Consider the following 16,487-nt stretch of genomic DNA (forward strand, 5'->3'; position numbering starts at 1 on the left):
TCTACCAACCTAGCAGTTCAAAAGCATGTAAAAATGCAAGTAGAAAAATAGGAACCACCTTTGGTGGGAAGATAACAGCGTTTTTGGCGTTTAGTCATGCCAGCCACATGACCACGGAGACGTCTCCAGACAGGGCTGGCTCTTCGGCTTTGAAACGGAGATGAGTACCACCCCCTAGACTCAGGAATGACTAACACATATGTGTGAGGAGAACCTTTACCTTTAAACATTCTTTTTAAAAAGAATGTATGAAAGAAAGGAAACCTTTGTCTATAAACTAGTTTGCATTGTTAAGTGTCTTTGCATCTTACTTCTTTCTTCACTTGGCAATGTACTGTATTTTCTTCTTGCTTCATATGGGGAATTCCAGACTAGGACTTGGTTTAGAATCAATTTGTAACAACCGATCTTTCTATACAGATTACAAGTGCAACCTGAATAGCAATAGCACAGACTTAGATACCGCTTCACAGTGCTTTACAGCCCTCTCTAAGTAATTTGCAGAGTCTCCATATTACCTCCAACAATCCTCATTTTACTGACCTTGGAAGGATGGAAGACTGAGTCAACCATCAGCTGATCAGTACAAAATTCCAGGTTGTGGGCTGAGTCAGCCTGCAGTACTGTATTCTAACCACAACACCACCACAGCTCATCATCGAGCCCAGTCATTCCTTATCTTGAAAGTTAGTTTTACCCTACCACCAAGATTTCTGATTTCTTCTTTCAGTGTCGGCTTAATTTTTTGCATATGATATTGTATCAAAATGACAAAACAGAGTTTGGGGAGGAGGGTGTCACATGCAGCCCTTGCGAGCTCTGTTTTGGCTGGGACAGCCTCCTGCAACCCTCTGGCAGCAAAAACAGAGCTCGGGAGGGCTATGCACGGTCCTTGTGAGTTCTGTCTTCATGGGCAAAGGCACCGTAGGCCGGTCCTTCACTATTTCCTGGGCAGCCCTGCGAGCCAGATCTAAGCACCCCGTGGGCCAACTCCGACCCCCAGGCCTTGAGTTTGAAAGCCCTGCTCTAGATGTTCAAGGCATTAACCATAGCACCCCTTCCTCCCATTTTGTCCTGCAACAACCCTGTGGCCCAATGTAATCCATTGAACTTTCATAAGTGAGGGTGCACTTGATTTTGAGTCTCCACAATCCCATTCCAACACCTTCATGACTTTCCTTTCCTCTAGCTCAGTACCAGTTACTCCTGACTCCAAAGAGTTGTTCCATGTCTTCTCAACCGTGTCCATATTTCATACTTATGAAGTAAATCTTTTACCTTCTAGAAAAACTTACTTTCAAATAAGTATGTAGACAATTCCTTTCCTAGTTTGTTTCTTAACACAGAACTATATTTGCAGGTGGCAAAGGGAAACAAGAATAAGGAACATTGGTGGCCGCCTTCAAGGAGAAGTAGCATATTATGCACCATGTGGAAAGAAGTTAAGGCAGTACCCAGAAGTTGTAAAGGTATATTTTAAACAGTATGCTTTTGTGTATGTATTTAGCATGCACATTTGTGTTTAAATGGAATTTTTTTTCTTCCTGTAAAGTTCTTTGATACAAAATGGCCTGCAATGTGGAGGCTAATGATAGCAATAGCAATAGCAGTTAGACTTATATACCGCTTCATAGGGCTTTCAGCCCTCTCTAAGCGGTTTACAGAGTCAGCATATCACCCCCACAGTCTGGGTCCTCATTTCACCCACCTCGGAAGGATGGAAGGCTGAGTCAACCTTGAACCGGTGAGATTAGAACCGCTGGACTGCAGATAACAGTCAGCTGAAGTGGCCTGCAGTACTGCACCCTAACCACTGCGCCACCTCGGCTCTCTAATGATCCTTAATCTGTCTCTGAATTCACCTACTGTAAAGTCATAGTCCCTTGCTAGAATATGCACAGTATTTGAATTCTCTAATATTAGCTGTACATCAAAGCTGGGTTGTAATGACTTAAAACCTGAAGTGGAAAAATATGTGATTTTTTCAGTATCTCAGCCGAAATGGAATAATGGATATCTCAAGGGACAATTTCAGCTTCAGTGCAAAAATAGGAGTGGGTGACTTCTATGAAGCCAGAGATGGACTGCAGGTATCCGCTTTTTAAAAAGTAAAGTCTTTGATCCGAGAGTAGTACCATAAATCTAAGTGATACACACACACACACACACACACACACAAACAAACAAACATACAAACACACACACCGTGTTTTCCCCAGGGTCTTATTTTCTTTTGACCCCCGAAATAAGCACTTGGCCCCTGAAATAAGCATTATTTTTGAGGAGGGCACCTCATGGCTGCTACTGCATTGCAATATTTTCAGAGAGGGCTTATTTTCAGTGGACGGCTTGTTTTAGCGCATGCGCTCAAAAGCCCAATTGTGCTTATTATCCGGGGAGGTCTTATTTTCAGGGAAACATACATACATATACACATACACTACACTCTGTAACATTGCTATTGGTAGTTGTTCATTCTTAGAGCAGTACTTATGATTTTATTGTTGAGATGGTGAGTCGACTGAGCACATGATCAGGGAAAGTGTGGAAAAACCTTCATAATTTCATGTTTTGACTTTGCCAAGTTAATCAGTGTCTTGTTGAAATCAATGTAGTATTGTTCAAATTACAGACAAATCCATTATTCAATATTACCAGTCTGTAATGCTCAGCATATTCCACTGCTCTAATGATAGGTGGGTGTGTGGGTTAGGTAATACTTCCTGTGGTTAAAATGCCTATGTAGGGCATCTGTAGCCCTATACTATTGGGTTACATCAATAGACAACACTATTCCATCTATTATAACACCAATGTTGGTATATTCCTTTCAACATTTGTGAAAACTTTGGGTCTGTGTTAGACAAGTGGCAGTTATATATAGTTAACATTTGTGTCTCTGATATTCTTACCTTAGTTTTTAGTAACATATGTGGCGTTAACTCAGATATGGTAGATGTGTTTGTTGCATGCATGAGAAACTGGGCAAGTAAATTGAAAAGGCAGGGACGCTATGGTAAAGATTATTTTCTAAAGTCATTTTACCAATAAGACACCTTGCTCGGTGATAGATGACTAAATGCAGTCATCCTGCACAGGTTTATGTAGGAGCAACTCCTAAAGAGCTCAATGAGACTTATGGTATTTTTAAATATATCAATATACATAGTTGTAAGAATTTACAAAGTGATTTCTTTCTTGGTTTATTCCATGTCTGATTTTGGGGGGATTTTTACCCAGGAAACGTTGTTTATCCTTAATATTCCCTGCCTTAATATCCTTCTTCATATTACATCACATGCTATCTGATATATTCCTATGTAATAAGTAGCATTCCTCCTCTTTGATTTCAATGTACAATCTATTCTTCCTCCATAGATTTAATAGCTACAAATCAGATATGTGTAGATATTTGCCATATACTCCAAAAATGTTTTCCGAAAGACCTGGAACTATTCTACATGGTTATTGTACCATGTATCTACAAGCCTACAAAAAGAGGGTATTTGTGAAAAAATCCTAACATTGTAGAGCCACATAGATAAGAAAATGGTTCTGCTTGAATCTCTTATCCAGTAGATGAAGAATAATGGAGGCTTATGGTTAGTTCCATGAAAGCTTATTCATGTAAAAAGGTGTCAATAATGCAGGTCATTATTATAGATAATGGATAGAAACAGAAAAAAAGATTTGTGCAGTATTCATTTCTGTGAAAATTTTTGTTTGTTTGTTTATTTGTTTGCTTGCTTGCATCGAGATACATGCATATATGTAAGCACATTCCAATTAAAAAAGAAAAAAAAGTACCCTTTGCTTCTTAAAGGACTGGAATGGATTGCTTTGATCTTGAGTTATTTTTAATGATAATGGTTTTAGATTACTTTTATGGAAACAAAATAAAAATATCTGTACTGCTGTACAGATGAAACTCTATGACTGTTCCCTTCCATCAGCAAATTCTGTGAGAATGATACATTTTTGACGGAGTATTTTCAGAAGCTTTATCAAGCTATAATTCCCAGGATTATTGGAGAAAGCCATTCTATTGATATGATCAGGTTCTTAGTATAATGCAGGGGTGTCAAACTTGTGATGACACATCGTCACATCATGTATCGCAACTTTTTCCTCCTTTAGTGAAACAGGGGTGGCCGTGGCCAGCGTGTGATGCATCTGGCCCGCGGGGCGTGAGTTTGACACCCCCGGTATAATGGATTTCCCTGAGAGATTAAGTGGACCTGGTATAGTAAGCAGTTTACAGAATCTTTAGTGAAGTTATAGACCCTGTTTCAGAAGTACTAATGTAACCTGGAGAAACCTACAACAAAATGTCAGAATATCTCAGTAACATTATGAAACTGAGATCACAACTTCCAATTGTTTTACCATTTTTGCTGAAATTATAACTGTTCCCCCCCCCCTGCTTGTTATTTCTACCCCTTTAGAAAATTGAATTGCTATTGAGCAAAAATCTTTTTTGATTATGAACATTGAGGCCTCCACCACAGATTTTTGCTATAGTTCCTATTGCTGGAAATTTTTGCATTATTGGAAAAAAAATTACATAACTCCATTGAAATGCCATTATTATGCTGGTATTAAGCACTGGAATAAATGTAGAGAATTTAGATTTTTGCCAGGCTTAACTGTCCGTTATAGAACTTTTAACTGTCGCTTTCTTTGTCCAGTATGTCTTTGGTTTACATAGTCAATTTGAAAAAAATTCCAGTTAAGCAAACCAATTTCCATTTGATTGTGCCAAGTGTTAGTTTTGAATTCATCTTTGTCTTCATTTTGGGTGTTAGCAAAACACCTTTAAGAAATTGGAAGAGTAGAAGTATTTTATGTTATAGTTAGTGTGGATCTTATATAAGCTACAGGGTAAATAAGGTAAGTAACTCTTCCCTGATAGGATTTTTTAAATTGCAATATATGTGCTTGGGACAAATGCAATTTAGAGCAAGTATGAATTTGAAAATTCAGAATAGCACCTTTGGTGTTACATTTGCTAGTGTAAATAATGCTTTTTGGATGCGTTTTTGTATATGTCTATAGCAGTCTTACTCTGTAAGCTCTAAATTTATTGTAATTTTAAGTGTCTTTCTAATCTGGTTCTGTTCTGATATATTCAGCTGTTATATTCATCATCCCATTTAGCATGCCACTGATAATGTGGCTTAATATAATAGGAGTTGTAGTTCAAAGCATTAGAGGACAATGAATTGGGGAAGGTTATTTTCTTTATACCAATTAAACTAAGCCAGCTTGCTATTCTTAAAAAAAACTAATATGATGGGGAGTTCTGCATCTGTTACATTATCATCTATAAGGACTTGATTATTTGCTTTCAGTTTTATGCTAGTCGCTGTATTTATTTTAAAATTTCATTCAATAATTAATTTAATCAATCTTAGGGCACCCTAAGGATTTAATAGTTCATAGGGAAAAATGTCTTGTTAGATAGCTGGTCTATCTAGGTCATAATTTCTGAGGCAGAGATGTGCCAGGATTTCAGGCGGAAGTCCTTCCAGCCTTTCCGGAGATTCTACATTTTCTATGTAGAGCTTGTGCTCTGATACTGAGCTAATAAGATCTGTTGACAAATGTGTATGTTCTAATTGAAATATCTGGGTATTATTTTATGAACAGGCCAATATGTAGCAATCCAGTAAATGATCCTTATGAAAACAGAATCTTTCCATCCCTATCCACATTGTTATACCTATAGAAATCTTGGTGAATTAGTTGTGTTTATTTGATGCAGATGGGGTTAGAATTCAAGTCCGATATAGTTAATTTTCTAATTAATCTAGCAAATTTATCTAAATTCTTGTTAGACTCTTATGAGAAAACAGATTGTGCTCATTGTCCCTAAATCAGTAGTCTATTAGAGGGGAGGGAGAGAGGGGAAGGTTGGAATTCAGTTATCTTTCCATTTGTGTAAAGCAGAGGTGGTATTCAGCTGGTTCTCTCCGATTTGGACGAGCTGGTAGCAGTGGCTGCCGGAGGCTCTGTCTACCCGCCCCGACATAATGTGCGACCTTCTGCGCATGCACAGAAGGTGGTGCACATGAGCAGAAGGTAGTATGTGCGAGCGAAGCAGTAGAGAAGCTAAGTGAATCCCACCATTGATGTAAAGGACTATGATCCAAAGGAGATTCACTTGGTCCATTGCTTTCCAACTTTCTGGAGTAGCTTTCAGAGTATCTGGGGAGTATCCGCAAAAACCTTTCACCACTACTTTGCCGAAGAACATTTTATGACCAGACTCCCATTCACACAAATTCTGAATTGAGCAATACATATATAACAGGATGGTGCATTTCCATGTGCAGAGATAATTAGAAGAGCATTTATTATGTGAGTCTTGACATGTAGTTGAAGTGTTACAAATAAGATACATATTGACCAACTCATTGATAACTGGGCTTCAGGAAAAAAAAAAAACAATTCAGAAGATACTAGATTACAGTATTAATGATTAGGTAAACATGGTACAAGACTCCTGTTCTACAAATTAAGTGGAAGATCCTCCTAAAATGGAAATGGATGGTATGAAGCAAAGCTTCCAGTTCTGCAAGTCAAAAATGTTTTAAAACTATAGAGCATTACAAAATAGTTTCAATGGATAACTCAATAAATATTCTAATCACAAGCAGAAAAATCAGATGCATAATTGGATTATTAGGATCATTTATTTATTTACAATTTGATTCCTGCCTCATCTTTCTTTTCTGGCAAGTACTCAAGTCTCAAATATATTTACAGTCATTTAGAAGTAATCCCATCGAGTTTGGGGAATTGAGCTCTAAGGCTACAATCCTAAGCAACCTTACCACTGGGATTCACTTGCAACTGTCAGAGTAATTATAGATTTGTATTAACAAACACTTCTTTTAGTATTTTTTTTCTCTTAGGCAACTTGCAATTTTCATAAAGAAGTCACCACTTTTTCAAGAAAAAGGTCATTCTTCACATTTTCCTTTTCATCAAGTCCAGCCAGCATGATGGCTATTCCATTTTGCTGGTGATATACCAGAACCCACATGGCTGTCAAATAGAGCAGTTTATCAGAATTTTGGAAGATCCAGATTTTAAGAAATTCCTGATTCTGTATTCACTGGAGTTCCATCAATTTATGGGTTTGGTTTCTAAAAGGAAATCGAAAGTCTTATCACCCCTCAGTACAGGTACATGTTGTCTTTGGTTATATATGGATGGGCAATCATGTTTTTATTGTGAAATAAGCAGAAAGAAAAGAGATCAAGACAGCTGTGGACTCTGTGTAGTTTGGTACTCTTCAATTTCTCTCTGCGAAAAGCACAAATTCTCGTCCATTTACTATTACTTCATTAATTTGCTAATTGAATCACTCCAAGCTTACAGTTCTAATACTTACAGATATAGACATATGCTTCGATGCATATACATATATATGGATATTGAATTTTAATTTTGTTTTTAATTTTGTGTTTATAATTACTTTCTGTGAAATATATTAATTACAAGGGGATGCAATGGTGTCTGCTGAAAGGAGAGGATGTCCTTCCCCGCATCAGAGCAATGGAAGGTCGTAGGGGCCGGCCACCAAATCCTGATAGACAACGTAGCAAGGAGGAATCAAAAATGAGACGACGCAAAGGTCGACCGCCAAATGTTGGTACCACTGAATTCCTTGACAATACAGATGCTAAACTTTTACGAAAGTTACAAGCCCAAGGTAAGTATTTTATTATTTATTTTATTATTATTTTATACCTGTCTAAAATTTCTGTAATAAAAAAAACGAGGCTATGGTGCCTTCCTTGATTTTTTTTTTTACTATGGGGCAGCATCTGGCTGATACTGCGTGAACTTGGAAGCTAAGCAAACCAAGTGGTTAATGCTTCAATGAGAGATTATTGGAATATCAGGACAATATAGGCTGGCCTGAGAAGTTGAGTAACACCCCAAGAGGCAGTGCAAAGATTTGTAGTGTATCCTGTTTTCAAGGGGAAAATGTTGCCTGGATAAGTCATCAGCAGTTGAGCTTGACTCAAACAGGATTTTATTTACACACACACACACACACAGAGCCACTTCTTTGCTTTGGAAAATGGGATTAGGTAGTTCAATTCAATAGATACCTTAACTTAACATAAGATATTAATGTAGCTTAATATTTCACAATAATTATTCCCACAAACAACCCTTTGGATTTGAAAAAGGCTTCTTTGATGTCTGGGAGTGCTTATATCGCATCTGTCAGCAAATCCTTAAAGTAACTGTGGCTTATCTCAGGACCATACTCTGCAGCTCCCAAGCAATCGCAAAATTGTGTGTTTAGCTTAAGGAGCTACAACAGGTGCTGCACGGCTCTAATATTTGCTTACAAGTTGGTAGTTTGCTTGATTACAGTTCTGTTTTTATCTTTTCTCCAATATGTTTGGCAGTGTTTATCCCTTTTATGCAACTATCTTTTTCCTTCTCTTACTAAATTTATAAATACACATTTCTTCCATTTCTAATTAAATCTCCTTTGCCACTTTTCACAGGATGAAATTGCTGCAAGTATATAACAAATGAGCATTTATGCTCACAATTTTCTCTTTTTAACTTTTGAATATTTTTTTCTGTATTTTTAACATATTATCTGTAAAGGATCTTTTGTTTTGATTGCATTCTACTACAGATTTGCACAGCTCAGAAGAGAAGGGGCCAGGTTAATTATGTTGAAATGAATACCTTAAAAATAATCATGGGCTGAGAAAGAATAGCTGGTCTAATGATCACTGTTTTTCGGCTAGTGACAAGGAGCCAGTGCTGGAGCTGGCAGTGTCAATGAGGCTTGGAGGCACTCAGCAGCTTATTTTTCAGGGTGGAGGAAGCTGTGAAAAGCTAGGTGATGGCAGCAGATTCTTCCTGGCAGCAACAATATTTGGTGGCTGTGGATTTGTTAAGGTTTTGAAAAAAAAACAGCGGGCCACAGAAGGGTCCTTGGCAACTGCCCGTCATGCCATCCTGTTCTAGTAGTTGCTTTGGCAAATTGGATTTGCCAACCTGCACATGTGGAGAAACATAACACCAGCTTGGATAGATAAAGGATTTCTACAGTCTTTTAAAGATTTGCAGTACATGACCTATCTTTCAGTGTTTGTAAAATATGTAAATTCTTATGGAAACTTGCTTTCCTTGGCATGAAACTTCACTTTTGACAATTTAATGGAAAAAGTTTAGTATTTTTACATTGAACTATTAAAAATAATTTCCTTAAGGATGAGGAGAAGTCTTTTAAGCAGAATTTTAACAGTCCGAAAAATCCCACAAGTCCTTCCTAAGGCTACATTTGTGTTTGTATTTTTTCCTGGCTTTTTAACCCCAAGGGACAGTTGGTTTATAGGTCTGTAGTGCTGCAAAAGAATGAAGGAAATTTTATCTTTAAATCTTGGATCTCGAGCTCTTGGCCCATGAGCTCTTTTCAAGGGAAAAGAATGGTTCACATCCACATTTCTGCTGCTTGTGTGTTTGTAGATATGCCTCACAATAAAATCAAAGCTTCAGAGCTTGGTTAAATCTTGTAACACTTGTAACACTTAGGGGAGAATAATACTTATCCAGCCTCTGGCACATTCTTCAGAGCACGTGCCAATGGCCTGGATGTTCTCACTTCAGTAGCCTCTGATACAATAATTGGCACCTGTGTTATAGTTTCAGAGGATATATCTATGGGTAAAAATCCTCTGCCTCTAATTGTGGTTTATTTTGTTTTTGTAAGGTAGCTTGTCTTAGCCACTGAATTTTGCTGTGGGAAAATAATAGATTCAAACTGTTACATATAACAAATAAGAATTCTGCTCAGTGTAGTTTCAAATTACATTGGTAATAATCCAGTGGTGAAGTTCAGGCTTGGTGGGCATGGCAGGGAAAGGGTTAGGGTTAGGGTTCACACCTCACTCTGGACCAGTCAGAAGTGGTATTTGCCGGTTCTCCGAACTACTCAAAATTTCTGCTACCGGTTCTCCAGAACCTGTCAGAACCCGCTGAATTTCACCCCTGGAATAATTGTTGCACATCGGTCTGCACTTCTCAATCCTTAACTCAAATTATTGTGTTCATTTCTGGGAATCACCCTTTAAGATTCAGAGAAAGCATGAGCATGATCAAGGAACTAGAAACTAAGCCCTATGAAAGAGATGAAGGGAACGGGGTATGTTTAGCCTTGAAAAGGATACAACAGCATTTTTCAATTACCTGAGATGATATCACAGAGTCAAAAGTCAGAATTTGATTCCAGAGAGCAGGTTCAGAATAATGGATAGCAGTGACAGAAAGGAAAATTTCACTTCCAGGACAACCAAGCTGAATTGTAACCCTTTGACCTACAAGTAAAAAAAAAATGGCTCCCGTGATCTTCCAGAATCTGAATGTCAATCCATATTATTTTAATATTGTTTTAAATTACCCAAGGGGAAAAAAAGAAAAGAAAAGAAGTGATGGTTTGAGATACATCTGCAGTTTCATACTTTCCCTGGGGTACTAACAAAATAACAAATATTTGTTTGAAATCATATTAAGGATTTCCTCAGTGCTGAATTGCCTCTTTTCCATTTGTTTTTAATCTCTCCATTTGTCCAACTGTCCTTGTGTCAATAGGCAATCTTTATTATACCACAAGCTTTTCCCCTTTGTGTTCCAGAAATTGCTAGACAAGCAGCACAAATCAAGCTTTTGAGAAAAATTCAGAAGCAAGAACAGGCCCGAGCTGCTAAGGAAGCAAAAAAACAGCAAGGTCAGTATTACACATCTTAAGAACCTTCCAGCTTTTGAAACCATAGATATTATGTTTCCATTATCCCTGACTGTTATTTATTACCAACACATTTTTGTCTTATTCTTAGCTATAATGGCTGCAGAAGAAAAAAGGAAGCAAAAGAGCAGATAAAATAATGAAACAGCAGGTAAGTTATGTCTTTCAGGTGCAGCTATGCGCCTTGCAAAATGTACTATTTTAGGGGTGTGTGTGCAGTGTTGTGTGTAAATGTGTATGCGTTGTGTATCTGTAGTGGTGCTACCACTTGAAAACTCATTTGCTTTGCTCGAGCTCAGCTGGATAATTTGATGATCCATAACACATTATGGAAAATAATGCATTTCAAGCATGAAGATTTGCCAACACCTGCAAATTCTATAGATAAAGTTGCGTTTAAAGGGGAAAAGCAAAAAAAGAAAAAGAAAAAGAGGAAAGTTAAAAAAAAAAGAGGGAATGTACAATCATGAATAGCCATCCATTAATACAGTGTTTTCAACCACTGTGCCGCGGCACACTAGTGTGCCATGACATAGTGTAAGGTGTGCCGTGGGAGAATTACTTTATATATAGTCAATATAGGCACAGAGTTAATTTTTTTTAACATTTTCTAATGTGGTGTGGCCTCGTGATTTTTTTCATGAAATAAAGTGTGCCTTTGCACAAAAAAGGTTGAAAAAACACTGCATTAAATACACCATCAACCTTTGCATAAGGGAACATTTTGTTCCATTTCTCCTGCCCTGCTGCCCTTCCAGGATCAATTGGGGAAAGTTCAGAAGTCCCATGCTTATGACCGCTTGCAACGTCCCTCTGTCAGGTGACATGATTTACATTGTTTTTGCCGAAAACTGGTGTTTCCTACTGATTTCAGCAAAACACTGGCATTTGCTTAATGACCACAGATTCACCTAACAACCATAGTGATTCACTTACCAACCACTGCAAAAAAAAAAAGGACAAGAAATCAGGTTGGTCACATGAAGATCCACTTTGCAACTGTCATAACTTATAATCATAATCAGCAGGCTTCCTTATGATTGTAAGATGAGGACTATTTGTACATCTTAGATGAGGCTTGTCCAACTCCCCGGCCCATAGGCCCTAAGAGGTCCTGAATAACGCAACTCCGCAAGATCATAAATATTTAACAGTATTATACATTAACTATATTATATATTTTATATATATCTTCACTCAAAGCAGGCCCAAGGCAAGCCAAAAGGTTTGACACCTGTTGCCTTATGTTATTTTGGTGTTGTATACTAATAATACTTGCTTTGTACCAATTCTCTCTTAAATTATAAGATATGTGATTTTCAGTCCTTTAGTCACATATACCGTTCATCCTATTCTTAAATTACTGCATAGAATTTATTTTCTTTGTCCATTATATTCTCCGTAATTCACAGTTATTACCATCAGCTCTTGAAGCTGTGAAATGCCAGAGAAGTGAGCAGCAGCCTTTGGGATGTCTTCATACAGAGACACAAATTGAAATGAAGAAATTTACAATACATTCTTGCTCAGAAGCGATTCCCTCTGTATTTTTGGTAGCTTTCTTTTATTAAGAACTCAGTCCCAGTCTATTATAGAAAGGTGGTAGGAACAGCAACGATTTTAATAAAATTGGTCAATAACGTGGCTAATATTGCTGTGTGTTCTGCTAAGTATAGAGGGAAAACAAAGTTCTTAGAAGTGCTTTGTTTATCAGTATTGGAATACATGTTATTTCGGCAGCCATTTGTTTTAGGCCAAATATGAGATTTTTGAGGTGCAGATGAATCATAGAAAAACATTATTTTTAAGCATCTGGGCCATTTTCTTTCTAACTTAGATTGTAGCTCACAGAAGGTCCTCCTTCAATGGTACCACAATGCCTGGAAGTCCCCAACCACCTAGAAAAGGGCTGCAGTCTTAACATTGCATTATTTGGCAGATGTCATTGCATGATCTGGTATTGCATATGAAATCATTGTGGCTGGCCTCTTCCAGGGGAATACGATGCAATAATAGCAAGCAGTGAGTGTACCGGGGAGGCTTCACCTGAACTGGATGGGTCTGTGTGGAAATTCACTCTCAGCTATGGCAGCAGGGGGGATGGCCCATTATTACTGCTGCTTCAAATGAATGAAAGCCTTTCTTGTTCCAGGAAAAAATTAAGAGAATTCAGCAAATCCGAATGGAAAAAGAACTCCGAGCTCAGCAAATATTAGAGGTACGGCCAACTTTTAATGGCAAATAAAAAGAAGGGCTCTTGCAAGAATTTAACAATTTTCTATTAGGATTGTATGCTGTTGTAGAAATTTCAGTCCATAGATTAAAGTGTGGCTCCTAAACTGAGAATTTTTATTTTTAAATGGATATAAAACCACTTCATAGAACAGTTAATTTGTACAGGAATTTCTAGAAGAAAATTATTAGATTGTTGCCAACTTCTCGTTCACATTCAGAGGAATTATATTCTTTATACTTAAAAGAGTAACACATTTAATAGGTTATAATACACTTTAATATACTGGACTTGACTTTGTCAAGGGCATCAGGTTCACTAGAAGCATCCAATGAAGTGGATTGTACTCTTATGAAATTTTATGTGACAATAAATACATTCATGCTCAGGATGCAATAGGTAAACTCACTCATGCTCCTGTGTACACACACACACACACACACACACACGACCTTCCATGGTTTTTAAAAATAATTTTTAAGTATAATCTTTATTAAAACTAATTAGCTAATATGAACTAATAGATAATAAAAAAGAAAAGAGAAAGCAAGAAGAAAACAAGAAGTGGAAGAAAAGGAAAAAGTTAAAACAAATAGGGAAAGAAAGTATAAAGACGTGCCTTCCGGAATTCTTCATAGCAATTATAAGTACAAATATATTTTGACCTCTCTAAATTTATATCATCATATTCATCTTTCTATACACTATCCTGTCTAAACATCAAAACCATAAATCACAAGTTAATTTTTTCCATTTTACACAAAAAAGTCCACAAGAAGCTTCCAGTCAGCAATAAATGTAGATAATGTTGTGTGTCTTATCAAAGAAGTCAATTTATCCATTTCAGCAAAATCTGTCAGCCAACGGTTTCTCCTTGGTTGGTAGTGTCAAATCTTTTCATCTCTGTGCATACAGTAATCTTGCTGATGGGAACATATATTGAAATAATCTTCCATGGTTTTTTTCTAACTGTTTAACCATCAATCCTAAGAGGAAATGTTCTGGCTTCAATTGAATATTAATCTTTAAAATTCTTTGTATCAAAATATATATTTGGATCCATAACTATTTAGCTTTTTTTTACAAGCATGATAAAATGCGCCTCCATGTTGTTCACATTTCCAACGTACATTTGAAGTGCCTTTATGTATTCTAGATAATTTTTTCTGCCATCATGTATCAACAGTGCATCATTTCTCTTTCTCAAAATTCTCTTTGAGAACATAGCACAATATAAATTGCAAACCTTTTAAACACATATTGACCTATCTGCATAACCAAAATTCTTAGCCTACTTTATTGTATATTCTTTAACTTCTTCCTTTGTTTGAAATTTCTACAAAACTTAATACATTTTTGCAATTTTCTTAATAAATGAAATTACATGTTCATCATCTGTACACAATAGTATTTCAAATTCTCACTTATAGATTGTCATTCTATATCATAAGTCTTTTTATCCATTTTAAAACTTTCAGGTAACTAAATGGAAGCATCATTAACAACTACATATCCTTTTGCTATTAATTGTTCTCTTAATTTGATCTTAAATGCCTTGATAATTTCCCAATAAATGCCAGTATGTCAAACATTTATCTTTGTCTGCCATTTCTCTTCCGTAATATGCTTCTTGAGCTGCAATCCATAAAGCTCCTTTTAGGTACAACCTGAGTTATAGCTATTGCATATTCTTAATACGGTATGACTAATAAAATAACTTTTGACCACTCATTAACTTTACCATACCATAAATACTCATCCATCCAAACTCAGGTTGCAGCCTTCTAACGGTAAAAGACTCTTCTTTCTCAGCAACATCCATTCTTTCATCCCGATAACAAGCAGCAAAATACAATTTAGACAGGGTTGCTCTGATGCATGTTCTTAATTTAATATATTCTCTGAATGGATCCAGAATTATTTTCACTCACTGATACAATTGCTGGAGGAAACAAGGAGATAGTTTGGCCAGTTCTCCTCACCTTTTTATCCTTGTGTGTCCCCTGGGAATGACTTATCTAGAGCAGTGGTCCCCAACCTTTTTATCGCCGCGGACCAGTCAGCCTTTGATAATTTTACTGTGGCCCGCTGAGCGCGCGCAGGGGTGGGGGGGCGTTGTTCGCGACGACACATTGATTGCGTACCTGCGCGGGGCTCTCTTCCCTGGAGCCTTTGCGCACGGCCCAGGAGCTTTTGCGCATGGCCCAGGAGCCTTTGCGCTGCAGCGATCATGTCCCCCGGCCGCTGCAGCGATCATGGCCCCCGGCCGCTGCAGCGATCATGGCCCCCGGCCGCTGCGCGGCCCGGTGCCAGGTACTCCACGGCCCGGCACCAGTCCGCGGACCGGGGGTTGGGGACCACTGATCTAGAGCATTGTAGTAGTAAGCACTACTTATCAGAGGTGGTATTCAGCAGGTTCTGACCAGTTCTGGAGAACTGGTAGTGGAAATTTTGAGTAGTTCAGAAAACCGGTAAATACTACCCCTGACTGGCCCCGCCCCCATCTATTCTCTGCCTCCTGAGTCCCAGCTGATCGGGAGGAAATGTGGATTTTGCAGTAACCTTCCCCTGGGATGGGGAGGGAATGGAGATTTTGCAGTATCTTCCCCTGGAGTTGGGTGGGAATCAAGCTTTTACAATATTCTTCCCCTGCCATGCCCACCAAGCCACGTCATGCCCACCAAGCCACGTCATGCCCACCAAGCCACGCCACTCCCACCAAGCCACACCCACAGAATCAGTAGTAAAAAAATTTTGAATTCCACTACTGCTACTATAGATATTGAAAAGCTAAATGATGAAGGCAGAGAAGAGAAAGACAATTTGTCCGAGTCACTAGAACAAACAAAGGTGTATTAAGAAGACTGATACTTGAATAGCATGATTTTAATCTTAAAGAATGTGCATGCTTATACTTCTAAGAGGTGTATGAATCTATTTTTTTTTGGCAAAAAGTTGGTTTGTATACATTTCTATATATAACTAAAATGGAGAAAATTGAGATTCATGATTCCTGTTTCAGGTTTTCATTTCTGATCTTTCTGGCAACATTTCTTTTTAATCTCAGTTGTCATACTTGCTGTTTAACCATCAATCTGGGGAAATGTGGTTCTAATAATATGCCAAAGAGATGTTATTTTTTAAATACTGACTTAATTAGATCCTTAAAATTGTACCCACAGATGAGGTTTATCTAGGGAATTAAAAAACATCATTCATCATTAGTTGTTCATTTGTTTGTAAACATGCCACTCCAAGCAAAAAGTTTAGAAGTTCAGTAGTGCAGCCATATTTAAGATGACATGTGTTATATATGATGTTTTTCCTAGACTGTACATATGTAAGTCTTTCCTCTAGAAAAAAAAATCAATTGAATGACTCCTAACACAAAAAGTACTGAGGAAGAACTTTGTTATGATGTGTACATGGTGTGTAGTATTGTTTCGCACCTCGTGAAGCATGAAGCCT

At 37.6% G+C, this 16,487-nt stretch overlaps 1 protein-coding gene across 1 annotated transcript in view; it reads left to right on the forward strand.

Moving 5' to 3' along the window:
* The window catches only part of BAZ2B (bromodomain adjacent to zinc finger domain 2B), a 143,992-nt gene that overhangs the window by 78,748 nt on the left and 48,757 nt on the right, over positions 1–16,487 (forward strand). The window contains 7 exon segments of the mRNA XM_032210955.1: positions 1,361–1,469; positions 1,989–2,090; positions 7,510–7,720; positions 10,676–10,768; positions 10,878–10,917; positions 10,919–10,937; positions 12,939–13,004. Of these exon segments, the coding sequence (XP_032066846.1) occupies positions 1,361–1,469; positions 1,989–2,090; positions 7,510–7,720; positions 10,676–10,768; positions 10,878–10,917; positions 10,919–10,937; positions 12,939–13,004 (640 nt within the window).

The sequence above is a fragment of the Thamnophis elegans genome, chromosome 1 (assembly GCF_009769535.1).
Source record: "Thamnophis elegans isolate rThaEle1 chromosome 1, rThaEle1.pri, whole genome shotgun sequence".
NCBI classification, from domain to species: domain Eukaryota; kingdom Metazoa; phylum Chordata; class Lepidosauria; order Squamata; family Colubridae; genus Thamnophis; species Thamnophis elegans.